General features: G+C 48.9%; 1 protein-coding gene and 1 long non-coding RNA gene across 4 annotated transcripts; one reads left to right on the top strand and one right to left on the bottom strand.

Moving 5' to 3' along the window:
* The first annotated feature begins 402 nt into the window (after positions 1–402).
* bloc1s6 (biogenesis of lysosomal organelles complex-1, subunit 6, pallidin) lies at positions 403–14234 on the top strand. Of its 3 annotated transcripts, none has more exons than XM_052040213.1 (6): positions 403–519; positions 5034–5144; positions 5939–6032; positions 8019–8163; positions 11444–11531; positions 13843–14234. In XM_052040213.1, the coding sequence occupies exons 3-6, from the start codon at positions 5978–5980 to the stop codon at positions 13951–13953; spliced, it is 399 nt and encodes a 132-aa protein (XP_051896173.1). In that variant the 5' UTR covers positions 403–519; positions 5034–5144; positions 5939–5977; the 3' UTR covers positions 13954–14234. The 3 variants fall into 3 exon arrangements, with proteins under 3 accessions (XP_051896173.1, XP_051896171.1, XP_051896170.1); XM_052040211.1 differs by having other exon boundaries at positions 407–519; positions 5034–5173; positions 13843–14231; XM_052040210.1 differs by lacking the exon at positions 403–519 and having other exon boundaries at positions 5009–5173; positions 13843–14231.
* Positions 2963–5187, bottom strand: LOC127583839 (uncharacterized). Its single transcript, XR_007958311.1, has 3 exons — positions 5054–5187; positions 3686–3748; positions 2963–3603 (listed from the first exon to the last, which is right to left on the bottom strand). It is a non-coding gene; the product is annotated as an uncharacterized LOC127583839 (long non-coding RNA).
* Positions 14235–19526: the final 5292 nt, after the last annotated feature.

Raw genomic sequence — 19526 nt, 5'->3', positions numbered from 1 at the left:
CCCCTCACCGTGGGACGGACGGGTGGGCTGGTTGTCCCTGTTGGGACGGACAGGAGGTCTCTGTTGGGACGGACGGGTGGGCTGGTTGTCCCTGTTGGGACGGACAGGAGGTCTCTGTTGGGACGGACGGGTGGGCTGGTTGTCCCTGTTGGGACGGACGGGAGGTCCCTGTTGGGACGGACGGGTGGGCTAGTGTGAGGCGGTGCACTCCTCCCACTGCCTACACTGGGCGGCCGTTCACTGCAGTTCAGGGATGTTGGCCCGGGAGGGAACACTGCCATTGGTCTGCCTTGTCCAGTGGATTTTGGGGAGATGTCATTGGTGGCCTCTCTCCAGTGCTTTCAGGTGCCTGCCGCAGGTAGTCCACGTCTCAGAATCATATAGAGGGAAATGAGATTCACCATTGACTTCAATGTCCCAACACAGCCCTTGGCTGACTGAAGAAAAGGAAAAGGATCAAGACTTCAAACTTGGCACAAATCTCAAAGCTGCGGGTGGTGCTCGGTCCTTGCACTCGCTGTAAGTGGTCAGACAGCTTGAATACAACTGATGTGCAGAACCATTCTCCACCTACATCTTCTTAGGCAGTTTCCTCAGAAGTGAAGTTGAATAGCTTCTGCAAGTTCTGTGGCTGATCAGGCCAATGTGGGACCTGCAAACTCTGTTGTAGTTTAGGCAGGAGGTCCTTGGCTCAAAATATAGCGCTTATTGGTGGAGTGATTAAACCTCAGGACGATCAAGACACCAAAACCAGGGGCCTGCAGAAATCTTACAGGGCTAGAGCAGATTCTAAGGATGTGCAAGGTGGTGAAGTTACATTGCTGTGTTAAATTTTGTTTCTTAAAATGCCCCAGTGAAGCACCTTAGCCACGGGTGCAGTGCCGGAGGACTGGAGGATAGCTCATGTTGTTCCATTGTTTAAGAAAGGCTCGAAGAATAAACCGGGTAATTACAGGCCAGTGAGCCTGACATCAGTAGTGGGTAAATTATTGGAAGGTGTTGTGAGAGATAGGACATATAAGTATTTGGACAGCCAAGGGTTGATTAAGGATAGTCAGCATAGCTTTGTGCGTGGTAGATCGTGTTTAATGCATCTTGTGGAGTTTTTTTGAGGAGGTCACTAAGAAAGTAGATGAATGTAAGGCTATGGATGTTGTCTACATGGACTTTAGTAAGGCCTTTGACAAGGTCCCACATGGGAGATTAGTTCAGAAGGTTCAGTCAATGAGTATCCATGGAAAGGTTGTAAACTGGATTCGAAATTGGCTGAGTGGGAGAAGACAGAGAGTGGTTGTTTCTCAGACTGGAGGCCTGTGACTAGTGGTGTGCCTCAGGGATCTGTGCTGGGGCCATTGTTGTTTGTTGTATATATCAATGATCTAGATGGTAATGTGGTAAATTGGATTAGTAAGTTTGCTGATGACACTAAGATTGGAGGTGTAGTGGGCAGCGAGGGAGGCTTTCAAAGCTTGCAGAGGAATCTGGACCAAATGGAAAAATGGTCCAGAAAATGGCAAATGGAATTTAATGCAGACAAGTGTGAGGTGTTGCATTTTGGAAGGACAAATCAAGGGAGGACATACACAGTAAATGGTAGGGCACTGAGGAGTGCGGAGGAACAAAGGGATCTGGGAGTTCAGATACATAATTCCTTGAAAGTAGAGTCACAAGTAGACAGGGTTGTAAAAAAAAAGCTTTTGGCATCCTGGCATTTATAAATCAAAGTATTGAGTATAGGAGTTGGAATGTTTTGGTGAGGTTGTATAAGTCATTGGTGAGACCAAATTTAGAATATTGTGTGCAGTTCTGGTCGCCAAACTACAGGAAGAATGTCAGTAACATTGAAAGAGTGCAGAGGAGATTTACAAGAATGTTGCCGGGTCTTCAGGAGTTGAGTTACAGGGAAAGATTGAGCATGTTAGGACTTTATTCCTTGGAGCAGAGAAGAATGAGGGGAGATATGATAGAGGTTTACAAAATGATGAGGGGCATAGACAGGGTTAATGCAAGTAGGCTCTTTCCACCTAGATTAGGACAGATAAGTACAAGAGGACATGGCTTTAGGGTGAAAGGGGAAAGGTTTAGGGGGAACATTAGGGGGAACTTCTTCACTCAAAGAGTGGTGGGAGTGTGGAATGGGCTGCCATCTGATGTGGTAAATGCGGGCTCGCTCTTAACTTTTAAGAGTAAATTGGTTAGATACATGGACGAGAGAGGTCTGGAGGGGTATGGGCTGGGGGCAGGTAAACGGGACTAGCAGAATAATGTTTTGGCACAGACTAGAAGGGCCGAATGGCCTGTTTTCTGTGCTGTGGTTCTATTTTGCTGCATCAAAGGTGCAGTACATATGAAGGCAGGCGGCTGTTGTTACTCCCCATATTGACCAGTCAACCAAATTTACAATCATTGTGTGGAGGATAAATCATGCAATACTCTAGACATAATCTTGCAGAATAAAATGTCAAGGAATCCACTCATGAACGGACTTCTTAGATCTAGTAGTGTGTGAGGACACCCTCAATTCAGAACCATGTTGTAAAAAAATGCTTCTGGACAAGAGTGAATATTATACAACTGTATGTGATTTTAGTTGGGTCTAAAATCTTGGCCATGTATTGAAATAAGGAAGCTGTGTTGATAATAAACTGAATTGGACTAGATTGGGGAATTGAGATTAAAAAATACAATGGCAAATATTTAAAGATGGAATTTCCCTTGTGAGTTCAGGGGAAGTGGTCAAACCATAGCTAACAAGAAAAATTAAAGGTAGTATTAGAATAAAGGAAGAAACCAATTATGTTGAAATAAAAACCAGAGGAATGGAATGATATTGAATTCAGCAAAGAAATTTAACTTTTTAATGAAGTAATGCAAGTTGATAAAGAGAATGCAATGAATGTCATTTGTGTATATTTAAAAAAAACATTTGACAAGTACCAAATAAAAGGCTGGTTAACAAAGATTGGCTTAAGGATAGAAAACAAATGAGTTGTGGTAAGTGATTTTTTTTCAGACTGAAGCACAATGGTCGAGTCAAGTCGAGTTTATTGTCATGTGCACAAGTATAATGAGGTATGGGTCCAATGAAAAATCTGCTTGCAGCAGCACCACAGGCACATAGGCTCAGACAACACAGAACATAAATTATATGTAAATTATTACCAAACAGAGAAGAAAAATTACTATGCAAAACAAGACATCAGTGCACAAAAACAAATAGAGACATGTCCATGGTAGTACAAGAGGTGGTCCATTGTGTTCTGTTGCCGAGGTCAGGATAGGATTGTGCAGGTCGGTCCAAGAACCTGATGGTTGTAGGGAAGTCGCTGTTCCTGAACCTGGTGGTGTGGGACTTCAGGCTTCTGCACCTCCTGCCAGACGGTAGCAGCGAGAAGAGAGTAGGACCTGGACGGTGGGGATCCTTGATGATAGATGCCACCTTCCTGAGGCAGTTTCACCTGTAGATGCTTTCAATGGTGGGGAGGGCTGTGCCCGTGACGGACCGGGTTGTGTCCACTGTCCTTTGCAGCCTCTTGTGTTCCTGTGCATTGGAATTGCCGAACCAGGCCCGTGATGCAACGTAAGGATACTTCCAGTCATGTACTGTATATATAGAAGTTTGTTAGAGTATTTGGTGACATTGCAAATCTCCTTAAGCTTCTAAGAAAGTAGAGGCACTGCATACCTTCTTTGTGATGCATCTGTGATAATAGCTCGTGGTGTTCCCCAAGGGCAGTGCTAGAATCACCTGAGGAAGGATGCAGAGTTTGATGTAAAGGTTAACAGTTCATTCAAGGAATGGACCTCTTGATGCAGATGTGCATCATGTAGGTGATGGTCTGACTGGAGTGGCCACAATTTGGACTAGATTGCTACATCTTCTCTGGCCTGTCCCAAGTGATTGGGGATTGTTTGGGTTTTCCTTGCAGGGGACTCCATTGGGACTTCCTGGGACTTCATTGCTTGACTCAAGTACTGAAGGACTCAAGGCTGAAGTTGGTGAAGTTTGCATTCACTTTAAGGATATACGGTTGAGAGGTGGCAGGGTTATCTTTAGTTTGTTGGGTCTATTCTGGTAGATGCTATGGAATTTCTGATGGCTGTGTGTAAGTGGGAGGAGTCAGTGGGAATGCTTGACTCACTCTGAGAGAAATGAATATTGGAATAGAGTTAGGCTAGCAGAATTGGAGTGCAAAATGAACTTAGTTTAGAGAAGTGTGAGGTGATGCATTTTGGCAGAAGGTGTGGATAAAGACAATAAAAACGGCACCGTCCTGAAGGGTGTGCAGCAACAGAGTGAGGGGATTCTTGTGTTTAGATCTTTGATGCTGGCAGGGACACATTGAGAGAAGTATGTGGGGTCCGATGCTTCGTAGACAGGCATCAACTCCGAAAGCAGCAAAGTTTATAAAACTCTGCTGGAGTTACCGCTATTTCTGGTCGACACACTTTATGGAAGCTGTGATTGTCCTTGAATGGTGGTGAGATGTATGAGAACCAGTGCAAGGTTGGGCAGGTGGGTTTGTTCCTGGAGCAGGGACAGTTGTGACTGTAAGGACAACCAGGACATTAATGGGGGGGTGGGGGGGAGACAACCAGGACATTAACGGGGGGGGGGGGGGGGAGACAACCAGGACATTAACGGGGGGGTGGGGGGGAGACAACCAGGACATTAATGGGGTGGGGGGGAGACAACCAGGACATTAATGGGGGGGTGGGGGGGAGACAACCAGGACATTAATGGGGGGTGGGGGGGAGACAACCAGGACATTAATGGGGGGGTGGGGGGGAGACAACCAGGACATTAACGGGGGGGTGGGGGGGAGACAACCAGGACATTAACGGGGGGGTGGGGGGGAGACAACCAGGACATTAACGGGGGGGTGGGGGGGAGACAACCAGGACATTAATGGGGGGGTGGGGGGGAGACAACCAGGACATTAATGGGGGGGTGGGGGGGAGACAACCAGGACATTAATGGGGGGGGGACCAACAAGGTCCATGACACTGTTCTTCCTACAACTGTATAAAAGGGAATTGAAGAAAAACTGACCGGGGATCTTCAGAGAGGCTCAGCGATTCCAACAGGAACTGGGAGGAGCGTCGCGCCGCGCCGGTGTCAGCGGCAGGAAACCAGCCCGGCGGTGAGGGCACAACACCGGGACCCGTGGAGGTAGTGGGACCGGGAATGGGCCGGAGTGAAGTTGGAGACAGATCGGGGGCCGGGCCGGGCCGGGCCGGGACAGGGGGTGGGGGAGAGGCCGGGCCGGGCCCGGGGGTGGGGGAGAGGCCGGGCCCGGGGGTGGGGGAGAGGCCGGGCCCGGGCCGGAGGTGGGACCGAGGCCTGAAACCAAGCCTCGGTCTTTCCTGGGGCAGTGGCCGGCACACAGCTCCGACCCCTCCTCCAGATTGCTGTGTGGGCCCGGGGGGCCGGGCCGGGGCGGGGGTGCAGCGGACAGGGAGGGGTAGGGGGAGTGGGTGGGGGGGGGGCTGGGTAGCGCGAGCAGGGTAGAGGGGAGGGGGTGGAGGGAGGGGGGAGGGAGGGGGGTGGTGGAGGGAGAGGGTGGAGGGAGGGGGGAGAGGGAGGGAGGGGGGTGGTGGAGGGAGAGCGGAGAGGGAGGGAGGGGGGTGGTGGAGGGAGAGGGGAGAGAGGGGAGGGGGTGGGGGGAGAGGGAGGGAGGGGGGTGGTGGAGGGAGGGGGGAGAGCGAGGGAGGGGGGTGGTGGAGGGAGGGGGGAGAGCGAGGGAGGGGGGTGGTGGAGGGGGGGGAGAGGGAGGGAGGGGGTGGTGGAGGGAGGGGAGGGAGTGTAGAGGGAGGGGATGGTAGAGGGAGGGGGTGGAGGTTGGGTGGAGAGGGAGAAGGGGAGGGGAGGCCGGGTCGAGGCTGGTCTCCCTGGACCCCCAGTTACCGCCCTGACCTTTCCCCACTAACTCCACAGGGGTCGGTGAGTGTGAGGCCTGGTGCCAGCCGCCACACCATGGATCCAGAGGACTCGGCTCAGGGCGCGACTGCTGGGCTTGTGGCCCCCGCAGGTAGGAGGGGAGGAGAATGTGGGGACCCAGGTACTGGGAGCGGGGCCAATGCCCACAGCAGTCAGTGACTGGGGGATGGGGCAGGGTTGTCCCATGGCCGGTGGTGTCCCACAGGGAATGGCCTGGAGCCCCGGCTCGGTGTGGGGATGTGGGAGGCACGGTCAGTAAGTTCAGAGGTAACACTGAGGTTAGTGTTGTTGTTGACCGTGTGGAGGGAGTCGGGCTACAGGGTGAGGTCGATATGTTGGTGAAATGGCAGAAGGAGCTTAATCTGATCAATGTGAGGTGATGAATTTTGCGAGTACCATTGAGGCTGGAGCCTGGGGAGTATTGAGGAACAGAGGGAGCTTGGTGTACATCCTTGAAGGTAGCAGTGTAGGTAGATAATGCAGTTTAAGAGGCATAGGTGATGCTAGCCTTCATTAATTGGGGCATTGAATACAAGAACAAGGAGGTTATGCTTCACGTTTGTATTGGTCAGACCTCAGCTGGAGTACTGTGTGCAGTTCTGGTCACACACTATGGGAAAGATTTGTTAGTGGTGCAGGGGAGATTTACCAGGACGTTGCCTGGGACGGAATGTTTCAGTTATGAGGAGAGACCGGTGAGGCTGGGTCTGTTCTCGCCGGCACAGAGTAGGTTAAGGGGAAACATGGTTAAGGTATATAAAATTACGAGAGGTATAGATATGATAGCCTGCAGGAAACTTTTTCCCCTTATCAAAAGATGAATAAAACCGGAGGATGTGGATTTAGGGTAAGGGGGTAAGATTTAGTGGGGAGCTGGGGAGTGGTGAGTACCTGGAACGCACTGCCTGAGGGAGTGGTGGAAGCAGAGTCACTGACGGCATTTAAGTGTCTCAACAAACACTTGGATCATCTCGGCGCTGGAGGCCAAGTGCTGGAAGAGGGGATTGATGGGTGCCCACTGGTTGATGTTGATTGGTGGGTGCCCCTTCCATTGGTGGTAGGGAAGTCGTAGAAGATTCTGTGTTCACTTGGAAAGGCAGGGACTGATTAGGAGGAATCAACATGCACGGGGAGATTGTGTGTCACAAGCCTAAGTTTTTTTTGAGGCAGTAACTAAGACAATTGATGTAGGCAGAGTGGTAAATGTGGCTTACGTTGACTTTGGTCAAGCTTTTGACAAGGTGCATAGTAGACTGGACTGGAATTTTAAGGCAAAAGGGATCTGAGGCAAATTGGATTGGTGGAAGGAGGCAGAGGGATGGTGGGTGGATGTTTTTCTGACTGGAAATCTGTAACAAGTGGTGTACCACAAGGATCGGTGCTGGGACCTTTGTCACGTGTAAGTATAAATGACTTGGATGAGAATGTGGGGAATATGACTAGTAAATTTGTAGATTACACAAAAATTAGTGGAGTCATAGATAGCAAAGAAGGTCGTCTGAGAATACCATTGGACGTGGATCAACTGGAAAGTTGCTGGAGCAGTGGCAGAGAGAACTTAATCCAGACAAGTGTGAGGTGATAACATTCTGTTAGCTTTCTGAGTTACTCTCTATACTGCACACCTGTGTGAAACGGGCACTGAGACACCCAGATGCATTTGCATCTCAGAGCTCTGCACGCTCTCACCAGTTAAGTAATATACTTCAATTTTATTTTCCCCGCCAAACTGGACATTTCATATTTTGCCACATTACACTTCATTTGTCAGATCGTTGCCTGTGCGCTGTCCTGCCTAATCCTTTTGTAAATTCCTTACCTCCTCAACAAACTTTCCCACCTCTGTGTCTTCAGCAAGTTTCGCAAACAAGCCTTCAGCAATCCAGCTCTGCCTAACCAGGAGGCAATACAAATGTCCATGTGTTTAATAATTAAGCCAAAGAAGCAAAATAAATGCTCATTTTGAACATGACAGAGCTTGTGCTGGCAGATTCGAGTGTTGCTTGAATTGTAATGTGGGTGACGATCGTGTGATGTTAACAATTTTCCACTCTCTGTGCTCCTTCCTTTGCCTCAGGTGTCACCGAAGACGGCGTGGAGATTGAGAGCTCTGGCGAATTGATCTGTGTGAATCAGGAGACTGTGGAGAAGCTGACAGAAGGATTAATCTCTCACTACCTCCCAGATCTGAAGCAACTGAAAAATGCCCTCCAGGAACTGACGTATGTCTGTGAAAGTAATTACTCTAGGGTATTGACTAATTATTGATTGTTTCATTGGTTGCTAAGTAAGTATACAGTAAATGGCAGGACCCTTGAGAACATTGATGTACTCTTTGAAAGTGGCAACATAGGTAGGTAGGGTGGCATAGAAGGCGTACAGCATACTTGCTTTCGTTAGTCGGAGCGCTGAGCATAAAAGTTGAGAAGTCATGCTGCAGCTGTGTAAAACTTTGGTTAGGTCACACTTGGAGTATTGTGTGCGGTTCTGGTCGCCTCACTTTAGGAAGGATGTGGAGGCTTTGGAGAGGGTGCAGAAGAGTTTCAGCAGGATGTCACCTGGATTAGAGAGTATTAGCTATAAGGAGAGGTTGGACAAACTTGGGTTGTTTTCTCTGGAGTGTCAGAGGCCGAGGGAGTGACCTGAAGAAGTAAATAAAATTTTTGAGAGATAGATAGGATAGATTGTCAGTGTTTTTCCCAGGGTGGAAATGTCAAACACTAGATGGCATAGGTTTAAGGTGAGGGGGGAAGGTTAAAGGAAATTTGTGAAGCAAGTGTTTTTTTTGAAACAGAGAGTGGTGGGTGCCTGGAACGTGCTGCCAGAGAGCAGTGGAAGCAGATACAATAGCAATGTTTAAGAGGCATTTAGACAGGCAGGGGATGGAGGGATAGGGACCAGGTACAGGCAGATGTGCAGTTTAAATTGGCATTGTAGTCGGCACAGACATTGTGGGCTGAAGGGCCTGTTCCTGTGCTGTTCCCTGTTCGATATGTTCTGTTATTTTTTATTCGCAATAAGCCATGAGAGAGTCTGGTGGCAAACTGAGAAGTTCTGCTTGTGTTGCAGGATAGATGTTGTCTGCCATTGGTTCTCATTCTGTTTGAACAGGTCAGTGTTTAGAAAGAAAGAGATGGCAGCAAGGTGGTTAAAGCACTGGGCTGATGATCCAGAGGCCCCAAGGTCACAAGCCCTGAGCCAGCTCTCACTATGGTTGCTGGGAATTTAAAATCATTCAAATAGGTAATCCACATTTTAAAAAACGTGTCACTATTGGTGACCACAAACAAAAGGATTGTTATTTTAAAAAAATAAATTGGTTTCACAAAGACACAAGAGATTCTGCAGATGCTGTAATCTGGAGCAATGCATACCAAGTGCTGGAGGAGCTCAGCGGGTCAGGCAGCATCTGTGGACAGAAATAAACAGTCGACGTTTCGGGCTGAGACCCTTCTTCGGGAGTCATGATGACCCGCTGAAGGGTCTCGACCCGAAACATCAATTGGTTTCACAAGTATTGTCTAGGGAAGGAAATCTGCCCTCCTTGCTGGGTCTCTCATGCCTGGCTGCGCCAACTCATTCTGGTAAAGCACAAGGAGAATTAAGCACTGAACCAAGCAGACAGTGACCAAGGCGTCCAGAGTACAGCACAGTGGAAGAACGCTCCCCACATAGATTGCAGCGGTTCAGGATGGTAGCTCATTACCACCACCTTAAAGGCTCTGGATGGGGAAAAAGGAGGAGGCATGGGTCAGGTGCAGGCAGCTGGGATCAAGCAAATCCCAAGGGGTGTATCAGGGATGCAGGAGTGTACGCGAGAAGGAAATCAGGAGGGCAAAATGGGGCATGAGGTAGCTTTGGCAGAGAGGATTAAAGGGAATCCAAAGAGATTTTATAGATATATTGAGGGAAAAAGAGTAACCAGGGAGAGAATGGGGGCCCTCCGAGACCAAAGTGGACATCTATGTGTGGAGCCACGAGGGGGGCCGTGGTGAATATTCCTCCTCTGTTTTTACAGCCTTTGATAGGGTTCCACAAGGTAGGCTGTTATGGAAAGTTAGATCGCATGGGGAGAGCTGGCTAATTGGATACATAATTGGCTCAATGGTGGGAAGCAGAGGGTGATGGTAGAAGATTGTTTCTTGGACTGGAGACCCGTGTCTAGTGGTGTGCCTCAGGGATTGGTGCCGGGCCCAAATGATATTAATGACTTGGATGAGAATGTACAAGGCATGGTTAGTAAGTCTGCAGATGACACTAAAATAGGTGGTGTGGTAGACAGTGAAGATGGTTCTCAGGATTTACAGAGGGACCTTGGTCAGCTGGGTCAGTGGGCTGAGGAACAGCAAATGGAGTTTAATTCAGATAAGTGCAATGTGTTGCATTTTGGGAAGACAAATGAGGGTAGGACTTTCACAGTGAACGGTGGGGTCCTTGGGGAGTGTTGTAGAACAGAGGGAGCTAGAAGTACAAGTACATGGTTCCCTGAAAGTGGTGCCGCAGGTAGACAGGGTGGTGAAGAAAGCATTTGACACGCTGGCCTTCGTCAGTCAGGGCACTGAGTACAGGAGTTGGGATGTTATATTGCAGTTGTACAAGTCATTGGCGAGGCTGCATTTGGAATATTGTGTTTGGTTTTGGACACCCTGCTATAGGAAAGATGCCTTTAAGTTGCAAAGAGTGCAGAGGAGATTCTCCCAAGCCCTGTGCGTTCTCCCAAGGCTTCTTGCTTTTGGACCCCAACCCCCTCTAGTAGAGACGGCCAGGCTGTTCCCCTTCCCTACTTGCTGGACCTGCACATTTACCAGCACCCAGATCCCTCTGTACCCACATTTATAAGTTTTTCATCTTTTAAAAGGATTCTGCTTTCCTACACTTCCAACCAAGCTTCATATTGCCCATATTACACTCCATCTGCCACCTTCAACCTATCCAGCTAGAACCATGTGTAATTTGGAAGTGTCTAACTATAATGAAGGAGCCAGAGGACTATCTAATTGGCTTAACCAATTTCAGCCCACTGAGAGGTTAAAGGGCAGAATGAGGGATCTGCAAAGGGGTGATGTGAATTAGTAGCTGCTGTGTACACCCGCAAAAACTGTGAAAGATTAGAAATAAAGTGAAGTGTCTGAAGTTCGCAGCCAGAACGGAGGGAGAGAGATTCACTGTAGAGGAAAGTGCTCTAACCCTGGGAAAGACTGCAAGAGGGTCATGGATGGGGGAAGTTGGGGTACAGCAGTGTCAGGCATGGGGGGGGGGGTATGTGGGGGAGGGGTAGCAGGTGGGAGTGTCATTGGGAGGCAACTTGCTTTAGATGTGGGATGATTCTGAATGACTTGTTCCGATGTGGAGCCTCGCTGTAGCTGAATGTCAGTCTGTTCCTCCGAGGATCCTTGGAGGACCAAGCTTCTCGGTATAAATCAGTGCAGTGTCTGAAGTGGGGCTGAGAGTAGTGACGGACTTTCTCACTCCTTAAAACTGTTTGAATTTCACTTATTTTAGACAAAATCAGGTGGTTCTGTTGGATACCTTGGAGCAGCAGATCGCCAAGTTCCGCGAGTGTCATCTTGTGCTGGATATCAATGCCCTTGTAAGTACGGCTTGGGACAGAGGCTGTCGGATAACAGATATAAAAAGCTTCAGAATAGCATTCTTTCAGCAAAGGAGGCCTTTCAGCCCATCTGCCCCTGCCAACTCCTTGGAAGAGCTCTCCACCTGCTTACAATTTCCCCAGAACAAAGGCACAGTTCAGGAACTTTATTACATAAATAGCAGCATTGGGCCCACTGTCTCTGCTCCACCATTCTGTATGATCATGGCTGCATTAACCCATGTCTCTTGATAGCTAAAATAAGTCACTTGAGCTTCACTGGGTGTAGGGCTTAGGGCATGTCTGATTCAAGGGGTGAAGGGTTTCTTTGCTCATTCTCTGGGGGGGTCTGGACACCACTGGCAAGGTGCTCCTCCCACTGCTGTTGGGGACAGAGTTTCCGGATTTGGACTCAGTGTCAATGTAGGACCAGTGATAACGTGTCCAAGTCAGGTTGGTGTGTGACTTGAGGGGAACCTGCAGGTGGTGTTGTTCCCCCGACCTGCTGCCCTTGTCCTTGGTAGTAGGAGGGAACTCAGGTTTGGTGGGTGGGTGTGGGGGTGGCTGCTGATTTTGAGGGTTGTGAGGAAGGGCTGTCCTGACCGATAGTGGTGCTGTGGCTTGTTGCAGGAACCCAGTCGGCTCCTGACTGTACGACGCCATCAGGTCAGACCCGCATCAGACTGGGAAATGCGACCTGCAACTTTTGGTAATTAGGGTGTGGATGTCATTTGAACTGAAAATACAAAAAGGCATGAGTAGAAGCATAGATAAAGGCAGTTTGGCAGTTCAGACCGGTGTATGTCCAGAGTCAGGAGTTCAAATCCTGCAAGCCAAGATGTGAAACGTGTTTATGAAGTGAAATGGACCCTGAAATCCTTGTGTTTGGGCACAGTGCTGGTTCTGAGGCAGAACTGTGCAGGATGTGAGTGGGGGAGGATGTAAGTAGGTTTGGGGGTATACAGCCGAGCTGTGTGAGTCAGGGAGAACACACGTGGAAAAATGTGCAGAGACCCACCTTGGTGCACACAACACATATGAAGTGGAGAGAGATTGGGTAATGTTGAAGTTCAAAGGGTCCTGGGTGACCTGGTACACAGTCACTAAATGCCAACTTGCAGGTGAAGCAAGCGATTAGGAATGTAGACACAAGAGACTGCAGACGCTGAAATCTGGAGCAAAAACAAACTGCTGGAGGAACTCAGTGGGTCAAGCAGCATCTGTGGAGGCAGAGGGATGGATGTTGTTTTGGTTCAAAACCCTGCAATGGCACATGAGAATTTATTTTCCACAGGGGGAATGTAGTGGAGATTCACTGCATTGTTCCCAGGGAGGGTGGGACTGCAGGATGAGGAGAGACTGAGAAGACTAGGCTTGTGTTCTCCAGAGTCTGGAGAAATTGGAAGTGATCTCAGTGAAACATAAAGTTCTTGCAAGGCTGATAGGCTGGATGCAGGGAGGATGCTCCTCTGGCAGAGGAGCCCAGAACTATGAGTCACTTGCTTGGAATAACAGGTAGGTCATGTTGGACTAAGACCAGGAGAAACCTGTTCAGGTTTTTCACCCAGAGAGTGGTTGGTGCATGGAATGCACTGCCTGGGGCGGTGGTGGGGGCAGATACATTGAACAGGTTCAAGGGCTTGTTGGATAGGCACATGGAGGACTGTGGGATGGGGGGATATGCGGGAGGAAGGGGTTAGGTAGTGTGAGGGTGGTTTGATGGATGGCACAACATGGTGGGCCGAAGGGCCTGTTTTGTGCTGTATGGTTCTGGCAGGTGATGATTCTGGATTCCCGACCACAGCAGCTGTCTGTCAGTTCATCCAAAAACAACTCATTCCTTTGACATCCAGAAACGTCTGGGGATATTGTAAGAAACTGGTGTGGAGGTGAGAGAGCAGGCATGGTGCTGCTGAATAGCAGCGCAGAGAATGTGCTTTACTCCCACATACGTTCTTGAAATCCCCATCAGTGGGTGTGGCAGAGCCAGTCTGTAGTTCCATAGTCACCCACTGCAAAGTTCGTCACCATCTGGGTACTTCACAGGTTTTGCCTTCTATCAAGTAGTTAGCAGGTCAGTTACTGACAAATATTATATCATGAACTGGCAAGACATCGCTGTTGTTCATCTGCCACTTCCTGCTGTTATTCGGAGCCAGAGCTGAGTTCCACCTGGCTGTGGGAGGTTTCTTGTCCTTGTGGTAGAAAACACACACACAGTCTCAACTCAAGCTTTGGCTAAAGATTTTAGAGGGATATGTTTCTCAATGTGGTTATGTCACAAGTGAGTGTTAATTTGTTTTTCCTATAGTTCACAGAGGCCAAATGTTACCACGATAAACTGGTGAACATTCGGAGAGAAATGGTCACGTTGCATGAAAGGACAACGAGACTAAAGGTACGGATCCCACACTCTTCCTGATGGTGGTTCTGAGACGTCTTGGACCACCCGGTGCCCCAGAATGTGTCATTCTCTATCCTTTATCCATCTGTGTAACGTGGCTTTCTCCGCTTTGTCTGTAGCTTATTGTCCACAATTACTGCAGCAGAGTCATAGGGTTATACTGCACAGAAACAGGCCCTTCGGCCCAACTGGTCAATGATGACCAAGATGCCCACCTAAGCCAGTCCCATTTGCCCGCATTTGGCCCATAACCTTCTAAACCTTCCCCATCCGTGTACCTGCCCAATTGTCTTAAAAGTTGTTATTGTACCTGCCTCAACCCCTTCCTCTGGCAGCTCGTTCCACATGGATACCACTGTCTGTGTAAAAACAAAAAAGGTTGCCCCTCAGGTTCCTATTAAATCACTCGCCTTAAACCTGTGCCCACTAGTTCTTGATTCCCCAATCCTGGGAAAAAGGCGAGAGCATTCACCCTATCAATGCCCCTCATGAGTTTATACACCTCTATAAAATCACCCCTCAGTCTCCTACGCTCCAATGAATAAAGTCCTAGCCTGTCCAACCTCTCCCTGTAACAGTCTCTCAAGTCCTGGCAGCATCTGTGTAAATCTTTTCTGCACTCTTTCCAGTTTAATAACATCTTTCCTACAGCAGGACGACCAAAACTAAACATAGTACTCCAAGTGCAGCCTCATCACTGCCCTATACAGCTCCACCATGACCTCCCAACTTCTATACTCAATCCCATGACTTATGAAGGCCAGAGTGCCAAATGCCTTCTTCACCACCCTGTCTACCTGTGACTCCACTTTAAGTGAACCATGTACTTGTACTCCAAGGTCCCTCTGTTCTACAACACTCCCCAGGGCCCTACCATTCACTGTGAAAGTCCTACCTGGATTTGACTTTCCAAAATGCAACACCTCGCACTTAACTGAATTAACCTCCATTTGCCATTCCTCGGCCCATTTACTCAGTTGATCAAGATCCTCCTGTAACTTTTAATAACCTTCTTCACTGTCCACTATACCACCTATTTTAGTGTCACCTGCAAACTTACTGACCATGCCTTGTACATTCTCATCCAACTTGTTGATATAGATGATAAACAACAATGGGCCCAGCACCAGCAGCTGGGGAACACCACTAGTCATGGGTCTCCAGTCCGAGAAACAACCTTCCACCATCACCCTCTGCTTCCCACCGTTAACTGAATCGTGTATCCAATTAGCCAGCTCTCCCTGGATCCCATGTGATCTAACTTTCCAGAGCAGTGCACCCTGTGGAACCTTAGCAAAGGCCTTACCCTAGACCCCGGGTACCACCCTGTCCTCATCGACTTTCTTGATCACATCATCAAAAAAAGTCAATCAAGTTCATAAGACATGATCTCCCGTGCACAAAGCCATGCTGACTACCCCTAATCAGCCCCTGTTTTTCCAGGTGCTTGTATATCCTATCCCTCAGAATCCTCTCCAGTAACTTAGACCCGCTGGTCTATAGTTCCCAGGTTTCCCTTTGCCACCCTTCTTAAATAAACCATAGAACCATAGAACAATACAGCACAATCCAGGCCCTTCGGCCCACCATGTTGTGCCAACCTTCTAACCACAACTACTATCTAACCCTTCCTCCCACATATCCCTCTATTTTAAATTCCTCCATATGCTTATCTAACAACCTCTTGAACTCGACCAACGTATCGGCCTCCACGACCTCGCGGCCTCCCCCCCCCCCCCACCCCCCAACCTACCCCCAGCAGCGCATTCCATGCACCAACCACTCTCTAGGTGGAAAAACCTCCCTCTGACATCTCCCTTGAACTTCCCACCCATTAAGGCCATGCCCTCTTGTATTGAGCATTGGTGCCCTGGGAAAGAGGCGCTGGCTGTCCACTCTATTTATTCCTCTCAATATTTTGTACACCTCTATCATGTCTCCTCTCATCCTCCTTCTCTCCAATGAGTAAAGCCCTAGCTCCTTTAGTCTCTCCTCATAATCCATACTCTCTAATCCAGGCAGCATCCTGGTAAATCTCCTCTGCACCCTTTCCAACGCCTCCACATCCCTCCTATAATGAGGCGACCAGAATTGGACACAGTACTCCAAGTGTGGTCTAACTAGAGTTTTGTAGAGCTGCATCATCACTTCTCGGCTCTTAAACTCGATCCCACGACTTATGAAAGCTAACATCCCATAAGCTTTCTTAACTACCCTACCCACCTGTGAGGCAACTTTCAGTGATCTGTGGATATGAACCCCCAGATCCCTCTGCTCCTCCACACTGCCCAGAATCCTGCCATTTACCTTGTACTCTGCCTTGGAGTTAGCCCTTGCAAAGTGTACCACCTCACACTTCTCCAGATTGAACTCCATCTGCCACTTGTCAACCCAGATCTGCATCCTATCAACGTTCCTCTGTAAGCTTCGACAGCCCTCCACACTATCCACAACACCACCGATCTTTGTGTTGTCTGCAAACTTGCTAACCCAGCCTTCCACCCCCTCATCTAAGTCATTAATAAATATCACAAAAAGTAGAGGTCCCAGAACCGATCCCTGTGGGACACCACTAGTCACAGCCCTCCAATTTGAATGCACTCCCTCCACCACAACCCTCTGCTTTCTACTGGCAAGCCAATTTTGAATCCACACAGCCATGCCCCCTGGATCTCTTGGCATCTGACCTTCTGAAGAAGCCTACCATGTGGAACCTTGTCAAATGCCTTACTAAAATCCATGTAGACCACATCTACTACACTACCCTCATCAATCTTCCTGGTCACCTCCTCAAAGAACCCTATCAGGCTTGTGAGGCAAGATCTTCCCTTCACAAAGCCATGCTGGCTGTCCCTAATCAGTCCATGATTCTCTAAATGCTCAAAGATCCTATCTCTTAGAATCCTTCCTAGCAGCTTACCCACCACAGACGTAAGGCTCACTGGTCTGTAATTCCCTGGACTATCCCTACCACCTTTTTTGAATAAGGGGACAACATTTGCCACCCTCCAATCCTCCGGTACCATCCCCGTGGACAAGAGGACTCAAAGATCCTAGCCAACAGTTCAGCAATCTCCTCCCTCACCTCATGCAGCAGCCTGAGGAATTTTCCGTCAGGCCGTGGGGACTTATCTGTTCTAATATTTTCTAACAGCTCCAACACATCCTACCTCTTGATATCTACATGCTCTAGAACATTACCCTTACCAACACTGTCCTCAGCATCATCAAGACCCCTCTCCTTGGTGAATACTGAAGAGAAGTATTCATTGAGAACCTCACCCACTTCCACAGCTTCCAGGCACATCCTCCCACCTTTGTCTTTAATCGGACCTACCTTTACTCTAGCCATCCTTCTGCTCTTCACTTACGAGAAAAAAGCCTTGGGATTCTCCTTAACCCTACTCGCTAAAGCCTTTTCATGTCCCCTTCTCGCTCTCCTCAGCCCTTTCTTAAGTTCCTTCCTTGCTACTCTATATTCCTCACGAGCCCTGTCCGATCCTTGCTGCTTACACCTTATGTATGCTGCCCTCTTCTTCCTAACTAGTTGTTCCACCTCTCTCGTCACCCACGGTTCCTTCACCCTACCATTCCTTCTCTGCCTCATCGGGACAAATTTATCCCTAACATCCTGCAAGAGATCCCTGAACATCGACCACATCTCCACAGTATATTTCCCTTCAAAAATGTCATCCCAATTTACACTCTCGTTCTCGCCTTATAGCCTCATAATTTGCCTTTCCCCAATTAAATATCCTCCCGTCCTCTTTGCTCCTATCCCTGTCCATGACAATTCTAAAGGTTATGGAGCAATGGTCACTGTCCCCCAAATGCTCACCCACCGATAGGTCTGTCACCTGACCCGGTTCATTACCTAAAACTAGATCTAATATGGCATTCCCTCTAGTCAGCCTGTCAACATACTGTGTCAGGAATCCGTCCTGGACACACTTAACAAACTCCGCCCCATCTAAACCTTTGGCACTAAGCAGGTGCCAATCAATATTTGGGAAGTTGAAGTCTCCCACTATAATAACCCTGTTATTTTTGCATCTTTCCAAAATCTGCCTCCCAATCTGCTCCTCAGTATCCCTACTGCTACCAGGGGGCCTATAGAATACTCCCAGTAGAGTAACTGCTCCTTTCTTGTTCCTAACTTCCACCCATATTGACTCTAGAGAGGATCCTTCTACATTATCCACCCTTTCTGCAGCTGTAATAGTATCCCTGACCAGTATCGCCGCCCCTCCTCCTCTTTTCCCCCCCCCCCATCCCTTTTCAAACACTGAAAACCAGGAATATTCAATATCCATTCCTGCCCCGATGTCAGCCATGTTTCTGTAATAGCCACAATATCGTAGTCCCATGTACTTATCCAAGCTCTCAGTTCATCACCCTTATTCCTGATGCTTCTCGCATTCAAGTAAATGCACTTTAGCCCATCCACCTTACTACTTTTATAGCCTGTACTCTGCTTCTCCTTCCTCAAAGCCTCTCTGCCTGTTAGTTCTAACTTTTCCCCATCCCCTTCTTCCTCTGACCTACCCCTCTGGTTTCCCATCCCCCTCGCAATCTAGTTTTAAATCCTCCCAAACCACCCTAGCAAACCTGCCTGTAAGGATATTGGCCCCCCTCGGGTTCAGGTGTAACCCGTCCTCTCTGTACAGGTTCCACCTTCCCCAGAAGAGATCCCAATGATCCAAAAATCTAAAACCTTCCCTCCTGCACCAACTTCTCAGCCACGCATTTATTTGCCATCTTCTCCTATTCCTACCTTCACTGTCGCGTGGCACCGGCAGCAATCCAGAGGGTTGCTGTAAAGCCCAACGTTCGCCACCCTCCAGTCTTCCGGCACCTCACCTGTCACTAACGATGATGCAAATATCTCAGCCAGGTCTCCAGCAGTTTCTTCTCCATCCTCCCATGGTGTTTTTGGACATACCCGGGCAGGCCCTGGTGTCCCCAGTGTCCCCCGGCAGGGCTCCAGTGTACCTGGTCAGCGATTCACATTCCTGGCTCGACTATGTTGAGGATTTGAGCTTGCACAGTTCTAGCTGGTTTATTCCAGATGTTGGGCTGAGTGGGATCTTCCCTGACACTGTTACCGTGGTCCATCACTTGCCCTTTCGTGCTGTTTCAATTGGCTGACATTGTGATGCTTGCAGCACCTGGCCCCAGTGTGTAACCGTCAGCTGTCTGACCTGCTCTGGGGGGGAGAAGCAGGAACTGTAGAGAACGCGGCTGCTCAGGCAGACAATCGGAGTTAATGCTTAGGTTGCTGGTCTTCACTGACCCGTCTCCAGACCTGAAGCATTAATTCTGTTTCTGTTGCTGCAGACGCTGCCTCATCCGCAGAGAGTTCTCCGCCGTTTGTGTTCTACTTAATATTTCCGGGTCTGCAGTAGTTCACTTTGCACAGAGTGGTTGAAGTTTGCAGCTGAGGAGACTACCATTTGGCCCATCGTGTGCATGCTGGTGCAGCCAGCTCCGACAGGATAGGGCGTGTTGGTGGCAAGTGCTTGGATTTTGGGCTCCCTTTTCTGCTGGCCCCACACAGCCCAACAAATTTGAAGGGAGATTTTCTTCTGAAA

Source organism: Pristis pectinata, chromosome 28 (genome assembly GCF_009764475.1).
Source record: "Pristis pectinata isolate sPriPec2 chromosome 28, sPriPec2.1.pri, whole genome shotgun sequence".
In the NCBI taxonomy this organism is placed as follows: domain Eukaryota; kingdom Metazoa; phylum Chordata; class Chondrichthyes; order Rhinopristiformes; family Pristidae; genus Pristis; species Pristis pectinata.
This window is presented reverse-complemented; position numbering and strand designations above follow the sequence as displayed.

Excerpts from the sequence above, each read along its gene's own strand:
- bloc1s6 (XM_052040213.1), top strand. The coding sequence starts at position 5,978 with ATGGATCCAGAGGACTCGGCTCAGGGCGCGACTGCTGGGCTTGTGGCC. Across the intron at positions 6,033-8,018 it reads TGGGCTTGTGGCCCCCGCAG|GTGTCACCGAAGACGGCGTG; the intron begins GTAGGAGGGGAG and ends CCTTTGCCTCAG. Across the intron at positions 11,532-13,842 it reads TGCTGGATATCAATGCCCTT|TTCACAGAGGCCAAATGTTA; the intron begins GTAAGTACGGCT and ends TTTTTCCTATAG.